At 49.1% G+C, this 19,329-nt stretch overlaps 7 protein-coding genes across 7 annotated transcripts; 5 read left to right on the forward strand and 2 right to left on the reverse strand.

Annotated features, from left to right (window-relative positions):
* Window positions 1-954: 954 nt before the first annotated feature.
* Window positions 955-1,368, reverse strand: K460DRAFT_355389 (uncharacterized protein; the record flags this gene model as incomplete). The annotated part of the gene is made up of 2 exons (XM_040931879.1): window positions 955-1,185; window positions 1,234-1,368. 2 exons carry the CDS (start codon window positions 1,366-1,368, stop codon window positions 955-957), a joined length of 366 nt encoding a protein of 121 aa, XP_040788149.1.
* A 312-nt stretch (window positions 1,369-1,680) lies between these two features.
* Window positions 1,681-2,740, forward strand: K460DRAFT_430504 (uncharacterized protein; the record flags this gene model as incomplete). The annotated part of the gene is made up of 2 exons (XM_040938323.1): window positions 1,681-2,227; window positions 2,282-2,740. Exons 1-2 carry the CDS (start codon window positions 1,889-1,891, stop codon window positions 2,738-2,740), a joined length of 798 nt encoding a protein of 265 aa, XP_040788150.1. The 5' UTR covers window positions 1,681-1,888.
* Window positions 2,741-4,942: 2,202 nt separating this feature from the next.
* K460DRAFT_405839 (uncharacterized protein) lies at window positions 4,943-5,284 on the forward strand (the record flags this gene model as incomplete). The annotated part of the gene is made up of 1 exon (XM_040936890.1): window positions 4,943-5,284. The coding sequence occupies one exon, from the start codon at window positions 4,943-4,945 to the stop codon at window positions 5,282-5,284; it is 342 nt and encodes a 113-aa protein (XP_040788151.1).
* A 7,443-nt stretch (window positions 5,285-12,727) lies between these two features.
* Window positions 12,728-14,366, forward strand: K460DRAFT_395213 (uncharacterized protein; the record flags this gene model as incomplete). Its single annotated transcript, XM_040936036.1, has 4 exons — window positions 12,728-12,851; window positions 13,036-13,142; window positions 13,295-13,711; window positions 13,789-14,366. The coding sequence occupies 4 exons, from the start codon at window positions 12,728-12,730 to the stop codon at window positions 13,963-13,965; spliced, it is 825 nt and encodes a 274-aa protein (XP_040788152.1). The 3' UTR covers window positions 13,966-14,366.
* Window positions 14,367-15,067: 701 nt separating this feature from the next.
* K460DRAFT_430506 (carbohydrate-binding module family 35 protein) lies at window positions 15,068-16,557 on the forward strand (the record flags this gene model as incomplete). The annotated part of the gene is made up of 4 exons (XM_040938324.1): window positions 15,068-15,157; window positions 15,207-15,274; window positions 15,330-15,690; window positions 15,739-16,557. 4 exons carry the CDS (start codon window positions 15,068-15,070, stop codon window positions 16,555-16,557), a joined length of 1,338 nt encoding a protein of 445 aa, XP_040788153.1.
* A 307-nt stretch (window positions 16,558-16,864) lies between these two features.
* Window positions 16,865-17,477, forward strand: K460DRAFT_405841 (uncharacterized protein; the record flags this gene model as incomplete). Its single annotated transcript, XM_040936891.1, has 2 exons — window positions 16,865-16,897; window positions 16,950-17,477. The coding sequence occupies 2 exons, from the start codon at window positions 16,865-16,867 to the stop codon at window positions 17,475-17,477; spliced, it is 561 nt and encodes a 186-aa protein (XP_040788154.1).
* K460DRAFT_366449 (uncharacterized protein) lies at window positions 17,300-18,400 on the reverse strand. Its single transcript, XM_040933377.1, has 2 exons — window positions 17,921-18,400; window positions 17,300-17,872 (listed from the first exon to the last, which is right to left on the reverse strand). The coding sequence occupies exons 1-2, from the start codon at window positions 18,312-18,314 to the stop codon at window positions 17,625-17,627; spliced, it is 642 nt and encodes a 213-aa protein (XP_040788155.1). The 5' UTR covers window positions 18,315-18,400; the 3' UTR covers window positions 17,300-17,624.
* Between the last annotated feature and the right edge of the window lie 929 nt (window positions 18,401-19,329).

The raw sequence follows: 19,329 nt of genomic DNA on the forward strand, positions 1-19,329 counted from the left end.
ACAATAACTCTATAGGATACTTTAAATAAAACTAGAAGGACTTTAGCTACGTTGATGACCGTTCAGCGTACAAACTTTGGAGGGATTACTATAAGAACGCACGCTCACCCTATATTAAAAACTAAAACTTTAAACCTAGCAATGTATTGTTAAATCTATTAATCATCTAGTTAGAAACAATTAACACAATAAACACTAGGTTAGAGGGCTCGAAAGTTGTAAATATAGTCGAGGAGCTTCAATAGCGCAGCATAGTATTGTTACAATATCCTTGGATCTTTGAGAACCAATTAAGGGCGCCCAACAAGTGTTAATATATATTGTATTTGTAGGGAGTCTATCGTGGGTAAAACGCAACAATTATAAGGAATTTAAGTTTTATAACAAGTAAGGCTGCAACCCTCCGAGACGTTGAGGTAAGGACTCGAAACAAGCAAGATCTTTGGAGTGAATCGATCCATTTGCTAATAATTCAAAATGTTACTAGAGGACCCAGTAATTGAATTTGGGGCTTTTGTTAGTAGTATCAAACTTATTCCTCTTATAATCAGTAACTGCTAACGAGCTTCACGCCAGGCTACAGTACGACATTCCACAATCAATTATAACATCTAGTAGACGATAAAGGTATATAGCATGAACATGCCGCTAGATATCTTAAAGTTTAAGGGAAGGAATAACAATCGAGACGTATTTTGACGTTGCGCTTTAATCCTCACATGTAATCTCCTCTAAGCCTCCAACGTCAACCATGTCTTCAAGAGCTAGTGTTGGAAGAGGGAGCTGAGGTAGTTCCGAGTCTCAAATTCGTACTTGATATGGAAGGGTGGCGATTATTAGTGTACTGTTATACCGACTCAATGATCATTATTATCCTTCTTGTCTAGAACAATCACCAGCCACCAGCCGCCACTCACGCCTCATCCGCCCTCTCGGGTCACCCTCCAGCTACTGCTAAATCTCGTCGTCCTCCTCCTCTTCATCGTCTGTTCCCTCTCTGCCCTCCAGCACCACTTCGTCCTCACCCTCCTCGGCAGTCACCACCGCTGCCTCCTGCTCTGTCATTCCCTCCACCATCCCGGCGGGAAGCTTCTCCCAGAAGTCGGCAGGCGCCATTCTGCGCAGAAAACGTTTCAGTCGGGGCCAAATGGCCTCTCGACGCTCGAGACGGGCGAGGGAGATGTCCTAGTCTACGTTAATCATAGGGTTTGGACAATGTACGGAGGCTATTACCCGGTCTTTCTCCAGCTTCTTCTGCTCCTGCTTGGCGGTCTTCTTCTTCTCGGCCTCTTTTGCTAGGATAGTCTCTAGCAAAGTTTGTGACCGCGGTCGCAAAGGGTTCCGGAGCTTGATGTGTCGCCAGTGCATGACGAAGGAGATTGTTGTTGGTAAGGAAGGAAGAGATGTGGAGGGTTAACACTATCTTATGAATTGCCGTAGTTTACCAAAGATCACAAGATTAAACATCACAAGAGTTTCAAGTATCTAAAAACGCCTTCTACGCTAAACTAAATTGAATCGAACTTCACCTTGAACGAATAGTGCGATGTAATGGTGAAGACGCCTTAAGACGGATTGATCTTCCGCGTAAGACACGTTTGTCCTGCTTTTAATTGGAAAGCACTTTCTAATTCACGCTCATGCTACTATAATGCTATGCAGTTTCACCGCTTTGACTTTCACCGGGAGAACGAGTGTTTGTCGTTGTGACCAAGGTGTCATTTGCGGAGCCGTTACTAAGCAACTTTCCGACTATTGTTTTAATATGTAAGACAAGTTTATCTTCTATTTCACCCACAACTCACACTTAATATCGCAACCTCGACATCATTCAATTCGCGTACCAATTCCGACGTCAGACACCTACTACGACGCTCTTTGCCACAACATGTCTTCTCCTTGGACCAGCAAGACCAAGCCCGCTGAGGCGGCCGAACCATTTTCTCCGACGGATGCGGTGGTTCCAGAGCAGCGCAAATACAATCGTCATCCAGGACCTGAGTTTGGCAATCGCCTCGCTAACGCCCGAAATCTCCATCATACGCATGCCCCGCCTCCTCTTCCTCGACGTCTTCTTCCTGGCCTCGGCACCCAACCTGCCATGGGTACACCTCGTCCGGAGACGATCTGCTTCGGCGACATGTCACCTATCAATACCACGGAGCCTCCGAAAAAGGAGCCTATCTTTACGATGCCGGAGACCAAGGCTGCGCAGCCGCCGCCCCATGTGCGTTACTCTTTCTAATATATCGTATCAGAACAATGTCTAACCACTATCTAGGTCCAAGAGCGCCTCATCCTTCTCGGTCCCCTTCGCATGATCCGCCGACAGTGCGCTAACACGCCAGGTCTCGATCTCCTCGTTAAGTTTATCGACAAGCACATGGCAGACGGATTGCAAACTGTCATCGAACAAGACCCGATCATCCCGGGTGTTGTGTACATGGTGTCGTTACCAATGACAGAGGAGCACTGGCAGATGTACAATCAGATCCTCTCTCGCTGTGGTCATGCGTTGGGTGTCCACGAGATGCTCGCTACTGGCAAAGACGGGTTTGACCATTGGTCTGGATCCGCGAGCCCGCATCTCACCCCAGAACAGCGGGAAGCATATAGGGTTCTTGTGTCTGGTGCATCCGCTGGCTTGGATTTGGAGGAGTTCATGGCGGAGCTCGTCAAGGACCAGCGGTGGATGTGGATAATGGCAGATTCGGGGTACGCGGGAGAGATGGAGCGTTGAATGAGGAAGCAAGGAGGGCGTCGATGGAGTACCCGAGGAGTAGCTAGATGAGATGGTGCTCTAGGGACCTTCTGAGTCCTTAATGGTGTTTGCTTTGGGGTTCAATCAGTGTATTGAGATGCTCGAGGCTTGATTTGGCGTCTCGTAGGAAATAAATTTCTTTACCTGATTCGCACTCTATTTCCCCCCTCCGAGGTGTCTTATTCTAAGATACTTTCATGATAGGTGGAGTTGCATAACATTCCAGTCTGTGCAACACTTGACATCTCTATCAAGTAATTCTTCCAGTCACTGTCAAAACTATTGCTTAGATGGGTTGGGTCAAAGTCTAGTACGGCTGTCCGGCACGACTGATATCCTTAGTCTTACCATCCTGAGCTCTTAATGCTGCTGGTCGTGCGTAGTATTAAGGCTCGGCCCTTTTGTTGCAAATCTCTATTTACTCTCTCATCAACCTCAATCCTCGTTTGATTTTCACCTTAAGTTAGGACTGAAACGAGTATCCAACTGTTCCGGACCATGTCTTGTTATTCTTCTTCTTTCCTCGGTTGGCTGTCCTTTACGGTTTCAGCAAAACCTTTCAGGGACCCTGTTTTGCAAAGCCACCCAACTCCGAACCCCTATTGCGCTATTGCTAGAGCATAGCAGTATGGTGCACCGAGTACATGTTCTGAAATGAAGGTATATAGAGAGTGGCGCAACACAGAAACACCATCTTCCTTCGCTGACCTGAAACCGATAACGGAGCCTTCCTTGGGTTATATGAAAACTCCAATGTGCATAATCCTATCAGCAAACTAACATGCAATCAAAATGTAGATGTTCAGCTTTTCCCTCATGGTACCTGATGGGAACGAGGCGCCTGTGTATAGAATCGTAGTGTTTAATCATTCTGTCAGTCTACCCTTGAGAAACCATCTCCACAACAGTTTTACGGTGATGTAGACTAGCCATGCCATGGTTGAAACTGCTTTCTCTTGTAGCTACCAAGAGCAGCAAAAACATGCGAACGGACAACATGGAATGACTAGTCTGTGAGCTTCCTCTTGATCCACCGTCACTTCGACTATTATAGCTATCATTGAGTGCTCTCTGGAATAAGATCGTTCGAGCGGCTTTGATTGCCTGCCGGCCATCAATATACATATTGCTCCTGTTACCATTTTGCTTTCTCTTTCCCCTCCTCACCTCGCCCCCTACCTTAATCCCGCTCTGGGGCCTCAACATTATGAGGTCAGGAAGGCTTTGGCCTGTAACGCTTGCTCGTGTACTTCATAATGATGGTGACGACCCAGCGCTTGTATAACAAGCAGCGGGTGAGTCTTACACTCTCCATGGAATCATCACCAAACAAGTCGGCTTGGGCTGGGGATATACCTCCCAGCCCACAAGCGCCAAATGTAAGGGCTGGAGTGCTCCACTTTGAGCGTAGGTAAGTCTAATCACCTTCATATTTCACCCAACTTGGTAGCTGACCTCAATGAGGGTGGCGCGCGCCGCTGAACCGGCCACATTATCAGCACTCGCAACCTCGCCAACAAGTCACTATTGTGCAAAACCTGAGAAGACGTACGCCACTTGACTAATACCAATGCTTATCGTTATTGTTAACGGCATAAACAGCTTAACCATGAGAGGGGCTCTAGTGGCCCTTGGGGATCATGGCCACAACACCAGCTCCCTTGGGGATCGCCATTGACCATCCCGCGGATTAGCCCTGAAAATTCGGATCCACTGTCCTGTCCCATTCCCCCGATAGAGATATCTCCAGCTTTCTCGACGACATCACTATCATCTACGCATGGTGTAACTACGCCTGGAATAGCTTGGAATGCAATTCGCACTCGACATTGTTGGCGGACGTGATGTTTTTACTCCGTATCGACTGCTCTACTGTAAGCTACTTCAGCTTACTCTTCTTTCCACCTCTAACTAGGACTTAATTGATTCGTAGACGGCTTTGTGATGGATTTTGCTATGCTGAAATTGGTGTTTGATCCGGGCGTCTAGTATCGGTGGTGAAGGAGAGTTGGGATATCGATGTGCCAGATAAATACAAGCCTTTATTAGCGCTCATCTTTAATCCTTTTCATATCCACAATAAAGTACCTTCTCATCACTGCTGTCTAAAGGCTTCGTACACCTGACGTTCTGTTCCTATCTCTGCAAAACGCACCGCGCTCATCTTTAACGTCCTCGCAAATGCCTCTCCACACCCGCAACGGGGCACGAAGCCTCCCAAGCTACCTCATCATCATCATCAACGTACTCGCCGCAATGAGTCTTCGTCTTCTTCTCACCATCGCAACGCTGGAAGAACCATGGGGAGAGCCTGATTGGACGCAGAACGCAGGCGTCTACGTGTTGACAAAGTCATCTCGTCGAGGGGTTGTATATCTCATCAGATTCTGCGCCGCATATCTGGTTGTCTTCTCTGTGGGTGTCGTCGCCGGGTTCGATTGGCTGGACAATGATTTGGTGGTAAATGTTTGGGGACCAGAGGATCTCCGGGAAGAGGTGAATCGAGGCGGGTTATTGTGGTAGTAGGGTGACGAGAGCCTCCTAGATAAGCTTTTGGAGAAATAATCCGGGGTTGGAGTGGGTAGTTGGCGATCATGGGGGCGATTTGGAGGTTATGAAGTTGAGAGATTGGGATGCCTGGATGGACTCGGCGGCGATTTGGAGGCCTGATTACTATTACCATTGGAGTAGTAACAATTTAAACATGCTCCCTCATTTCCCATGTACCCACATACTCACAGGCGATCAACGAATACGCGATTCGAACGTCCCACAGTTGTACCCTCTTTTGGCATATGATATCCCGACTTAAGAGTTGCCTGGGATACCACAAGTCTTCGGCCACCTCCTTATTGGAGACTTTGTGCATGAATAGGCTGTAGAGCTAGTGATATCATGATCTGGACGTCTGTCGTCTCCACAATGCGTACGATAATTCCCTTCATCCAGGCCTGCTCCGCAAAGGCGGAACAGCGTATTGTGCACTGCATTGACAGCGACCGTTACCAGCGTACGCTTTCAGCAAGTCGAGTTGCTAGATAATTCACTAGTTGGCGGTGTATAGATGGTCGGAACTGCACTAGGTCTGGTGCTCCCGCGGGTTCCCAGATTCGACGCTCATCCGCACGCCCCTCACTTCGGTTCGCCCGCAAGTGCTCGACCACTCCAATCCACCCCACCACCACAAATCGCGAAATTCCCACACGTGAGGAAGCCCGAATACCTGGTAATACAGAGAAGTGGGAAAAGAGGTCAGCTGCTTTATTGCACTGGATCAGAACAACTGCAGTCGGAGGGTTTGGGAATCGACATACACACAGATATCAGCCATCCTACCCCTCCACCCGTTCACACCGCCGACTCACGATCGACGATGAGAACATAGCAATATAAAAGGATCGTATAATGCGGACTTTGGACGGCGGGCCACATTGGTACTGCACGCTGTGTCCGAGTACAAGAACAGACATAGGCGGGGAAGTTGACGCCTACCCCTACTCTCGGCTCATTGTTGCGAAACAGGCGGTCATGGTGGTGGGAAAATAGGTGGAGGGTATATTTGAAGACGAGCCGCAGATCGAGGGTACTGAATTCCGGCGGAACGCGAAGGGGAGGAATTGTACGAGACCTTTACTAAATCGTGTACCCAGGGCATCCAGCCGTACTCGTGAGCCGTCGGGCGCTCTTCAACTCGATGGAACTGAACTAAGGCGCTAGCGGCAATGGGCGCAAACCGATGTTAATTGCACTGGAAGACCCCTAGTATACAGGGCTAAATCCAGGAAGGTATGTACCTCTCCTTCTCTCTCGCAATTTACAAGCAGCCCACTCACTGCGAGAACGATCAGGGATCGCCATGATTCAACTAGAACCCTAGCGCAAGCTGCGCGACAGACCCCAGAGTCTCCCTTCTGCAAGGCGCGGACGGGTTGTCTGCAGCGGCGAGAGGACTAAAGGACCCTACTTCCTCACCACCAATTGAACACCGATAAATCGAGAAAGAGGGCAATCACACAAGCTCCCTGCGACCCACGGGCCTGTCAACATTGCCCTTGCAGTGAGTTGTTGTCCTTATCACTCTGGTAACGCTACCAGCGCTTAAAGGCTCAATCACCGCTAGCTACCAAGCAAGGGTTTCACCCTGCATGAATAACTTAGCATTCTCTTCTAAGACCGAGACTCGGAGGTACGTCTAGTGAATCTTGGCCGCCCTACTTCCTGTACTCGTGATGGCGCGAAGGGTAACAAGAACCACTTAGGACATCAGATTATCTCCACAGCGGATGCGACAACATTGCCTCTTCTTCACGATGGCTCAGCCAGTCGCTCATTGGAAGCAGTAGTTTGCACAACCCCTCGCCACGGTAATCGCAGGAACGGTGGACACTTACGTCAACTTATGGCCCGAAACGATTGCTCGTATCCACGAAGAACTCACCGAAGAACAACACAGCCTGCGTAACTGCGTCAGTGCCCCTTTGTCTGAATGCAACAACTCTCGACTTTCGGACTTCGAGTCGCACGCTGCGACGACCACACCTTTGAAGCCACAGTAAAGATTTGCAAAGAGCTCGACGGGCTTCGCAGCCTTTTCTTTCCTCACAGTAAAGACCTTCAACGACTTTGAGGACTCAACACCTTCAGGGTGGCAAAGCGGAATTTCAGCTACTACGCATCAGACTTTCTCCGCTCAAGCTGTTGGGACGCCTGAATCAAGGAGGCAGTCGAAGCGCACACTTTGCCATCCCTAGGGAGCATGGCCCTTATTGTGCCTCATGCCAAAGACGAGAGCAACAATACGTCCTTATAATGCCATGGGGCAGACCGCATTGAATGCTATGTTGCTGGCTCGTGACCTTATCGGCAGCCGTCGCGCAGAAGGTTCGGATTGTCGATTTGAAGGCCGGACCATTCCCGTCGCGGGTACCCTCCTAGACTTTGGCGCCATAGAGGGACTTTGGTAACCTTACTCTAGGGCTCCCTAAGCAATCAAGGACTCAATCGAGTTACACATGATGAACTTCCAACTTTGCTTATCTGGGCTATTCTGCGAAAAGCATAACCCAGTACTCGACACGACGTCCTCGACGACTCGAGAGTCCAGAAACAGCAGGATCGAGCAGCCGGCCGAGAGACCTTCCAATTTTTCTATTATGGTAGCGACGATCTACCGAGCGTTCACTTCGAAAAATTAGCCTTCTCCAAAGCTCGACGAATAATGACTGCCACAAGAGGGCTGCTACCGGTTCACGACCGAGGTGCATGGCGCCCCTCAGATATGGGGGTCGCTCTTCTCCCGACGATGGGGTACTAACAGGACGCTCTCCTGTCCGGCTTTCAAGCTTAGGGATTGCTATGGCCACCTTACCGCTACACTCGAAAATGGGCCCATAGCGTAGGGTAATCTATTCAGTTCACCCGAGTAGCCAGAATGAAGACTTTGTTGTCTTGTAGGTCGCCTCAAACTATGATGAGCCTCGTCTCTAGGCATCATGTCAATGTTCAGGTTGGTTCAGCCATATGGCTCAAGCTCTCTAGCTGACCATCTCAGTACGTTGCTTTGGTTGTATCATCGAAACAATCAGAACAAGTGCATCGCGACAGGGAGCGTAGGCGTGCACTCATGAAGGCGGTCTACGCGAATACAGAATGTTGCTATGCATCCCTTGCTTGCCATCTTAAGCAAGTACAACTGCCAAGACGAACGCTGCCTCAGACTGAGACCGAACATGACAACGGCAGCACATCGTCAGCTACAGGTGACATTCTGCCGAAATAGAAGGATGGTGTAGCTATTTCAGAGCGACGTTATCCACCGTGTCCGATACTCCACACGCCGGAGACAGCACAGACACGGCCAGAATCTGCGTTGCACCGCAGCGTCAAACACCAGAATGCTCGACTAGCCACGATAAGATTATGCAAGCGAAACCACTTCTCGGTGATGCGCTAAACGTGCGCAAGGCGAAAAATCACGCGGACATTGAGATTATGTTCTTGACAACACTGCTTTGTCCAAATCGAAGGTTTCGCATGCGGTTACCGACCACCCTCCTTTTCTGGATAGTAGGCAACGACGTCGAGAAAGTGTGTTAATGTTTCAGAGAGGTCTGATGCCAAGAACTTGAACTCGAAAATCCCTAGTCATCGTAGGCGGTAACCTCTCTGGCCTTGGGCTAGTAGAAAGCAATCGGAGATCCCAATTGGACTCCATTGAGGATATTTTTATGTGAGCATACCAATGCATGTGCCACTTAGTGGATAACATTGGTGTATAACGGACATCCAGGCGACGTGACGGAAGTCCGATGGCCTGCGTAACAGAAACCACAGCTTCAGCCGAAATGTTCGCACGGACAGAGGCAAGGACCACACGTTCCCCTGTACCGAGAAAGTTGTTCCGACCCGGGGGCCAACTCCTAGAGCTCGGCGGTTGATTCATGGCACACTGTCTCCCATATCCCTCGTACATCCATCTGGGGCGCTTGATTCACATCTGGAAGTCAGACTATTGATGCTGATTCACTCTGGGACCACCACAACTCCAGCGCAATGGCAGACATAAGGCTTCCGGCCTATCACCACCCTACCCATAGCATGTGGACGTATTACCATGGGCGCGGAAATATCTTCGCTATCCTCCTTCTGAGTTTGTTGCAACACCACTTTTACGATTTGCAGAGAGCGCTCCGAGCTTTACGACGTTTTATTCTCTCCTCCTGAGTGACCAAGCCGTTGAAGTTCATCGGTACCGAGCTCTGTCATAATTCGTGTTCTTGTTGTACATCGTAGATCGACAAGCGGCAAGCAGCTTTGTTCCAACTCCATGAAGCTGAGCATGCGCGAAACTTCGAAGACGATGCCTGACCTCACGCGTTCAGCAGAAGGATCTTGGGATAAGCCACTAAACCGGAGGAGCGTGCAGATCGTTTGGATACACCTATCGTCTCCTCGTCAAATCTAAGAATGGTCTATCCCTCTGGGGTCGGTCTTGGGATGTGCTTCCTAGATTTCGACGAACCTGTGGACTGTGGCAATGACACAGCTTTGGTCATCGATCATCGTAACTCTTTCCTAGTAGTGTGTCGCCTCAGAAGAAATCAATGCTACAACATCCAAGCCAAAGGAGCGATACTATCAGCAAGTTGTCCGTAGAGACTCTCCAGAAACTGGGTTGCCGTCCTCCTCTCAATCCTTACATCTCGGACTTTGAGAGTGCGCTAAAGGCTAGACGTAGAGATTGGGAGTTCCTCCCCTTCAAGTTGAGCTATTCATAATTGGATAAAGCCCCGTGTGTCCTTGGATGTCACCGCAGGTTGCCGATGGATATTTTATACCGAGAGAAAAGTCACGGTGGGCTGCAGCCGAGTTGCAGCTATGAGCTACCACATCTGCACACCCTACCCATCCTATCATTCTCGGCGAGTATTCTGCCCTCGATTCTCGCGAGATGGCAAAAGTCTGGCTCGAAAACATCTCAGTGTCGAGAGTTCCTGGGTCCTCCAAGTCATGCCCAAGTCACAAGCCGCCTTTCGGTTTTGGACAGGTGGCTGAGTCTCTGGCAAATGCATCCTTGGCCAATGTCAGATGCGCTATACTCATGGGTCCATTCATAACCCTGAGACTTCGTTCGTAGGAGATTCGGCGAAATTAACGATATAGGGTTTGCCGCTATTTCAGATCTCTTTGGTCTATTCGGCACTCCTGATCGATTGCTGTAAGGGGCCAAACTGATTATACAAGTAGGGCGTGAGATGCGGCAAGAAAGAATAACGGAATGAAAGAGCGAGAGGTAGTCTCACCCCTGCGAGGCAGTTGTCGTTGTGTACTGCACTTGCGAGTGACAGCTGCGAATGTCCTAGGGCAGGAGCGCCTACGACCAAAAAGGCGCAGTGCTCAGGATACATATCCCACCAGAAGTGAGAAATATAGGCCTAGAGAAAAAAAGACAAGCTGATCTTATGAGGAGGTAAATAAAACACGACAAAGCATGAGAGTGGTCTAGAGAACAGACTAGAAGAGGTGGGGGAAGGATTACGATAAGAAGAACTGAAGTTTGGCAAAGAATGTAAGATGAACACCCTTACCGCCATCGGCTTGGGATAGGAAAGAGGTAGGAAAGAGTAAGCGCAAGGGTGGGGTTGATCATAGGAGCCTGCCTCTGAGGCTATCGATCGAACTGTCGACATCTGCATTCAGTACACAGTCAGCAAAGGTTCTCAAAAGGAAGAGAGGGAAGACAAACCGGGCCACGTCAGCTATCACGGAGCATCCACGAGGATCAGTAGCAAACAACATCGAGTTGCTCGCGCATCGAACAAGCGCGTTAAATCGAAGATGTTGGAAGGTGTCGAGATAGAACACTCGTACTATCACACAAAGCACAGCAAGAAATCGCATTCAGATTAGTCGTAAATCAAAGGGCTAAACCTCGTTTAGATGCCAGATGGATGAGGAGCTCAGAGACGATACCCTTGGAGGCTTCTGCCAGATGATTCAGGTATCGATGCTAGAGTTTTACGAACGTCATTAGCTGCACCTGATGTAGGCGCCTGATTGAGGACGACCAGCATCGATGTTGAGAGCCAAGGCTACTGGAAAGGCTTGCGCAGGTCGTTAGTTACACTAGACACGGCGCCTCACCGAGGCCGACCGTTGCCAAGTTGCTATTGTTGAAAGCCGGAACGTCGAAAGCCAAAAAGGGACCGAGAAAGGTGTACTGTTCTCGTCGGAAGAGGTTGTGAGGGCTGTGAACCGACATCGACGACCAAATTGTCGAAACCAAAAGTCGCACTTCGCGAGAGCCGTAGTCATAGTGATGTTGCTTCATCGCGTCGTCGCATTGTCGCATTACGATGCTGTGGCATCATCATTTCGTGCGAACAACACACAGTCCACCACAACTTCCACCATCACGATCCTCAGCATTGGTTTTACCCAACAGCTGACGTTTCATGGGGACTGGACATTGCCTGAATCTACACGGGACGCACCAGAGGTAGATCTCTCCCTTCCCTGGTGTAGTTTGCCCGTCCTACACCTCCAGGCGAGATTACTTCGTGTTAACCTTTTCCTAAAGGTTGTCCAGGTCGCCCATATTGTGACCTTTCTGGTATCAGTAAGACCCAATGCCGAGTAACGTGGAAGGTTGAACCGTGGAGGACGGTGTGTGGTTCGTGGAAGAATGATTCTGATGTCAAAGTCATCGGTCGACGTAGGAGTTGACGAAAAGAGACGGAATTGAATCGACTGAAGATATCGAGAGCGATGAAATGTCAAAATAAACGACCAGAACTTCTGGAGAGTCGGATCATACTTCCATTCCGAGGCCTCGCACTCATTGATCGCTAAGTCGGCACTCGACGACCCCGAGCAGTAATCCTATGCGATTCTAGAGATGTCACACAGAGGCCAGAGAAGGGTCGGATAGCATGGATCAGGCACTTCCGCTAGGCAAGCGTTACGCATAAGCTAAGAGAGGCTTGAAGGCGAGGGACATCAGGGTTGATGCAGGCCTTCATGCTGACTGCACAATCGGCACGTGTATCCGTCTAGTCGCCCAACGAGGGAAGCAACGATAAGGGCAATGATGGCTGTGCACCACGTCCTTAACGATACGATGGTATACCTATAGGCAGGACGAAAGTGGGCGATGAAGCCTGCACTTTGGATTGTTGGTGCCAAAGCGAATCGACTCTGTTGAGGTCGGCCGAGCCCGCGAATGTATGCGGCTTAGTCGAAAGTTGGGATCGCCCTGTAGCAACTTTTCAACAGAGCATACGATGTGTGCTCATGCTTCATACAAGGTCCAGCCGACCTCCGATATCCTCGAAGCCCTTCACCATATGACTATTATTGTTCGGGTTACGGAAATCCTGACGATAGCTTGTAGGCGGTGCCGTGGCTCGGTTCGACATCGATATCGACTAATCGCTTGCGAGTTGCTTAATCACAACGCAGGAGATAATGACTGTTGCTATCTTCTACCCTATGTGTGCGCGAGGTAGATATCTATGCGATCGTATCGTTGTTCATCGAGGCCCAGAGGCGAGGGCACTGCAAGAGTCAAATCAGCAAACGGTGGATAACAGTAGGGAAACTTCTGAAATGAACACTAGACGTACCTTTTGGCTATTCAACGCCCGCATGTTGGGGAGGATGGTGCTTAGATCTGAGAAAGCTCCTCTTAGAAGCATGGAGCTCGGAATGAGGTGGTGGTAGAGGGAGAAGGGTTGCGAAGTGAGCTCAATGTGCTGCGGCTTTTGATGCTGCAGGCGCTACCACAACGCTGCAATGCGCTCAACAGCAGCAGAATGAGCGAGACGTAGATGAGCGCGTCCTTCTCTACAACACGAATCTGCTCGTAGACCTCGATTGTGTTGTACGTTGTGGTGGTGGGGGTGGACAGGAAGCTGGCAATAAGCTGGTGAGAGACGCTCTTGGTGTCTCGGACTTCAGCCAGCATCTAACGCCAAGCTACACGACCTACCCCTGTTATCAGAACGACCACGCCTGCTACAAGCTTTAGAGTAGGCTCATTTGAAAGAGCAGCTTTGGAAAAATCGTCTCGTACTGCGTGCAGGTCTGGAAGGACTTGTTTTGACTACTAGGGGGGCGCTGAAGGCGCCATCTGCAGACACCCCCACCCCGCGGCGGCTTGAGGTCCGGTCGCCGGAGGTGGTTGCGGCTGGCCTAATGCATGTTCTGAGCATGACAACACCGACAGCAGCCTGCTCGCATACTCTGATAACGTATATTGAGCTCGTATCAAGCGGCAGGAGGCCCCCAAAACATCCTCGATTTGCGCAGATAGCTGCCCATCATGTGTTCAGCAAACCCGGCGAGCAACATGATCCCCCAGCACAGCAATACAACGGCACGCTCACCACACTAGGATCAGGCAAATGTTGGGGCATCAATAAGAAGGGGAACCAGAGTCATGCACCTCCGGTAGAGGGCAGCGACTGAAAGTTGGAGCCTGCGATCACAATGCATCAGCACCCAGGGCGAACGCTACAATTATGCAGGGTTTGGGGATAGCATCACATGCTTTGCAGAACTCTCAGAACACCGAGACTGCTTTCTCACAAGGATCTGGAGCCTGCATACAAAGTTCCGAGCTTGCGGATGAAGCACGAAGGAGTAATGTGCGCTACAGTCAAAGCGGAGATGACCATACCCCACAGTCGGAGTACCTGGTCTAGGCAAGCCTTCGAGCACGTAGATGGCGAAGCCGGAGACTAGTAACGTAAGAGATGCGGCTATTTTTTGTTGTAGCCTTTTAGGAAACTCTCGCGCAGAGATCGACGATCAACAGTTGTGCACATAAGCCACTTTATCTTGCACGTACTACAAGGCTTGCATACAACAACACCATCATTCAGAGATTGATAAATATGACGCTCTAGTTCGTATTCCCTTTATTAAACCCTACACATAAGGATTATTCCATACATTTGCACAAGTCGATGTTGTCTTAGAGGTAAGTACGACTTCGATGTTTTCCTTTAGTTTCAAGCTCTTAGATTAACATCTCCTAATGTAAAACCACTCAAATCTTCACGAAGTCTTGAAATGTTCTTCTATCTCTTCTCTCAAGTCTGGGCGGGGAGCAGCTTTTATATGACCTTAAAAGGCGTGAAAAGTCATACTCTGACTATTGTGTTTCGTAAGGTGCTCCACTCGTTCTTCTCAGCGGTGAGCACTATGTAACACGGGAATCCTCGAAGGTGAAGGTTTGAGGGTTGATACCAATTGGGAGAACGACCATGATGCTTGATACAAAGGTTAACTGTTAGCTCGAGCAATTACTCTAGAAGAATCAACATAATCACAAACATCTCCTGACTTAAAGTACCTCTAGCGATCGGTAACTGTTCCGATTTCCCGCCGACTGTACTCAGCATCGGGCAAATGGGTAGTCACCCCGCGCTTCTTTTCGGGCATCGGCATAATCCTACCCTAGTAATAATTAATGTCGGTCTTCCCACATGGATATTAATTCTGCAATCAAAAAAAAGTGTTCGAACTATAATCATTGTAAACTATGCGCTAATGCTAACCGCAATTCGTCTATGCACCCTTGTCTTAATTCATATGCATTCTTTGGTTTAAGTAATATTATTAGTCTTTACTCGTGACACCATGAAATCTGTCTATTAATAGTGAAACGACTCTAGCTCCGGCATCTAGGGACAGTGGGACAATGCTAACCCGGTGTTATTTGCAATAACGCTACTATAATCCAGCTGAGGTCTCACCTGTATTTCATGGCTTACAACAAATCGTAACATTGATCGCTCACAAATGGTGTATTTGGGTTTATCAGTCTTGGGGCTGCTGGCTTCGGTCGCAGGTGCCACACTCCAGATTGTATCTGGTGCGACATGGACTGCTGTAAGTCGGGTAGAATGCCTACATGGGCTCAACTGACATTACTTTGCAGACGAACACTGGTCAGCACATACAAGCCCATGGTGGTGGAATGATCAAAGTTGGTGAGAAGTGGTACTGGTATGCTTTGTATCTGCCCAGGACCATGGTAACATGCCACTCATCAACACTCTAGGGTTGGTGAAGACAAAACAAACGGCACAGCATTCATAAACGTAAACTGCTACTCTTCATCTAACCTTGTAGAATGGAGCTACGAAGGGGCGCTTCTTTCACGCACCACATCCGGGGACACAGGTCCAAATCGTGTCATCGAGCGCCCAAAAGTCGTGTACAACAAGAAGACAAACAAGTATGTCCTGTGGATGCACATCGATAGTGCAAACTACGGCGAGGCGAAAATTGGCGTTGCGACGGGCGATACAGTCTGTGGTAAATACACATATCTAAAGAGTGAGAGGCCTTTGGGGTTTGAAAGTAGGGATTCTGGGGTCTATGTGGATGATGATGGAAAGGGGTATCTACTTACCGAAGACGTCTGTCCCTGGAGTCTTATAAGCTGACATAGATGCTAACAGTCATAGCGTCGCAATGGCCTTCGCATCAACCTTCTCTCCGACGACTATCTTACCATCCAAAAGAACGTATACACGTGGAAAGAAAAATACGAAGCCCCCGCGATTGCCAAGAAGAGCGGGGTGTACTTCATGTTCGCCTCTCAACTGTCTGGCTGGGACCCGAACGACAACTATTATAGCACCGCCACTTCGCTTTCCGGTCCATGGTCTGGTTGGAAGAAATTCGCCGACTCCGGCTCAAAGACATACGGTTCTCAAACAACATTCATCGTACCTGTGGGTGATCAGTTCATGTACATGGGTGATCGATGGCAGAGTTCAAACTTAATGCGGAGTACTTATGTCTGGCTGCCGCTGAAGATTGATGAAACCGGTGCTAGCATGAAGAATAGTGTGAATTGGGTCCTCGATGTAGGATCTGGGTCCATGACCGCCGGTCCGTCGGAGAATCAGTACGAAGGCGAGTCAGCTACCCTCTCTAATGGCGCGAAACCAGTGTCCTGCTCGGGTTGCTCAGGTGGCAACGCAGCAGGCTATGTTGGTGGCTCATCTTCTGGAGCTATGCTGTTCAAGGATGCGCAGAGCTCAGCAACAACTCGGACTACGTTGAGAATTAAACATTTGAATGGAGATAATACTCAAAGGTATGCGGATGTTAGTGTGAACGGAAAGTCACAGAGGGTGGCTTTCTTGCCGCACGGGGGTGGTGATCCAGCTAGTTCGGTTGTACATGTGGATTTGAAAGAGGGTACAAATGAGGTCAAGATCTCAACATCGGGTGGTTGGGGGCCGGATGTGGATCGGCTGGCAGTGCCGCAGTCGTAAACGTAGACTGGGTGATGATGAATAAGGTGTGCATAGTTTGAAAGCTGCGGCAAAGGCCCCGCATTCGGTATTGAGGTTCTCTAGTACTTTGTATTAAACATTGTGGGCTTTACTTTGAGTGTAATTATCCTCTAATCAGATCGATTAAGGGTGAATCTCGGTTGTGACACCTGGGCAGCTTAGTTGCAAAATGAAGGGCTAGCCTAATTGAGTAAGATGTCTAATGCACAAGGCTCATCTTGCCACCAACATTTCACCTCATCTCACAATCACCAGCACGATGGTGTTACTAAAATCGCTTCGCAGGATGCTACCGGAAATGGAATCTCTCACTACCGATGTAACAGATGTCTTAGTTTTTGAATCGCTCAATGCGCTAATATCTCATGCAGCCACAAGACAGCCGTACTCACTTTCGCTTCGTAGAGTTGCCAGGCGAAATCCGAAATCAGATCTACTTATACGCCATATACCCGGAGCTCAGCACGGTCATTGTCTGTAATTGTGAAAAGCCAGAGCATTTCGGCTCGCGCATACTCCGGCTTCCGCTTTTCCGCATCTCACGCCAAATCCGAGCCGAGTCTCTCTCATTCCTCTGCGCCACCAAGACTTTCAAAATCCTGGGTATTGTCACCGCAAATGCCTTCTTTCAGGTTATTGGTACGGCGATTGGCAAGATGAAGAGCATGACACTTCTTCAACCCCTAAGTGAGATCACACCGTCATGTAAGGAGCGTACAGACCGATTTTTTAGCTCCATGACAGATGCGAAAGCGTTGAAAGAGTTTCGCTTGGAAGGATTGGGAAACTGGGTTCCTCTATGCAATGAAGGAGAGTACTACACGTTTGTGAGACGGGTGCGGAGCCTGGGACAGGGGAAAGATATTGAGATTCATGTTCGGTTTGGGAAGTACGGATAGGGACGTATTCCTTTGAAAAGGAAATTTATAAGCATCAGGTGAGCGATAAGAGCTATGAGCCTGCTTGTATGATGCACCGCCGTGTAGACCGAAACCACCGTCAAACCACCTCCTCACCAACCCCTCGGGTTATCAACATAGTACGTATTACAGCGACGGCTCGCGAATCATCACCGTACTCTTGTCCATCCCCTGCAACCCGTATTTTCTCAAGTCCCATATTTCCTCATACCTCGGCTTGAATCCCATCCGTGCGTACAGTGGTCTTCCCATTGGGGAAGACTCTAAATAAGAGGGCAGCTGCGCGTTGTCGGCTTTCTTGAGACCCCAGGCTATCAACATAGCTCCTGCGCCTCGACGATGATGCTCAGGGTCGGTTACCAAGATATGCAAAACTTTGGAGGCTTAGCTTTACCAGGCAAAGACACGGTGTGGAAGCTTACAATAGAACGGTTTTCTTCCCATGTATTCCCGTCGCGCTCGGGTTAGAAACCACATGAAGTCTTGCGCTCCCGGCCTTCCTTCTTCATCGATCCCGGGAATTGGGAGCATACTCTGTATCTGTTCTTCTGTCCGCTCTTTCTCGTTTACGCGCCACTTGCCGCCGGCGATCATCTTTCCACCAAGATCTGTATCGATGACTTTGAGGTAGTGCACATCTGGCTCATCCCGCCAAGATTTAATGTGTTTGTCAATTGACTTTTGTACGTAGTCGAAAGGCAGGGGAGTAGGGGTGAGAAGGGATGTTATGCCACCCCCGCCGGCGAAGGCAGCCATTTGAATGCGGACGAAGTCGGCAAAGTCCGATTCTTGTACAGGGTGGATTTCGAGAGGCATCTTAGTTGCGGTTGTAGGAATAATATGACAACAGCTTGTGTAGTTGCTCTGTTTGATGGCGCTATGTTCCTAACTTTATAACAACAATGCTAAAAGATTGCTAGTGAAGGCTGGTACCTATACGTTCCTTATGGAGCGATAGCGGGGTACTAATGCTCCACCACGGCCGAATGAGTCAACGTCCGCCCTTTCACGTCCTTGATCACGCCTACTATTATGCGTATGTTGACAGCGATGCAATGTCAACGACAGCCCTTTCAGCATACGTGAGTTTAAGCGCACACGCGTTAGCATAAATAAATCCCTGCATTAAGAGATCGTAGGGTCATTCATAAATCAGTGTCGAGTGCCGCTTATAGGCTGCGAAGCGCAGTCGAACGTCCTTGTTATCGCGGCTGTCGAAAATGCAAATTATCGACAGTATCTCGCTGAACGCTCTTTCGCGCCATTGACCCAGCCTGTAAACCTCCTCCTTGATGTGCGCTGCAGCCTAATCGACTAAGCTTAGTCAGCCTTGGGATTCAAGATTTGAACGTTAACACTTGAAATTGACAAGGCACCGAGCATATAAGAGGATTTTCAAAGCGCCTGCGCCCTAGTTGAGCTATCGCCGGTTTCTGTGAAAGTACTTTGAGTACCGAGCATATAAGGCCTCGCGCATCTCGCTCTTTCAACCTCACGTCGCAACCGTCTTGTATACGTTCCAGCTGTGATGTAAAAAGCGCTCAGTGTGTATTCTATATTGGCCTCTGTTGTCCAGTATGCACATCTCCCCTGCACTGCGTATTCTATAACGCCCGTGGCTTCTCAATTCACATGCATGCTATAAGGAGTAATAGTGGGGATAAACTGTTGTCAATCGCGACCGGCTACCTATCAAGGCTATAAGCGGACTGCCTTTCTGCACCTTTGTGTACCCAGTTGAGAGACTCTTTATACTGATACTCCTAGGGCACCAGCATGGTAAGCCGATATCCAATACCATGTAAAATAGCAAAAGCCTCCATACTCCTTT

The sequence above is a fragment of the Cucurbitaria berberidis genome (assembly GCF_010015615.1).
Source record: "Cucurbitaria berberidis CBS 394.84 unplaced genomic scaffold K460scaffold_3, whole genome shotgun sequence".
Lineage (NCBI taxonomy): Eukaryota > Fungi > Ascomycota > Dothideomycetes > Pleosporales > Cucurbitariaceae > Cucurbitaria > Cucurbitaria berberidis.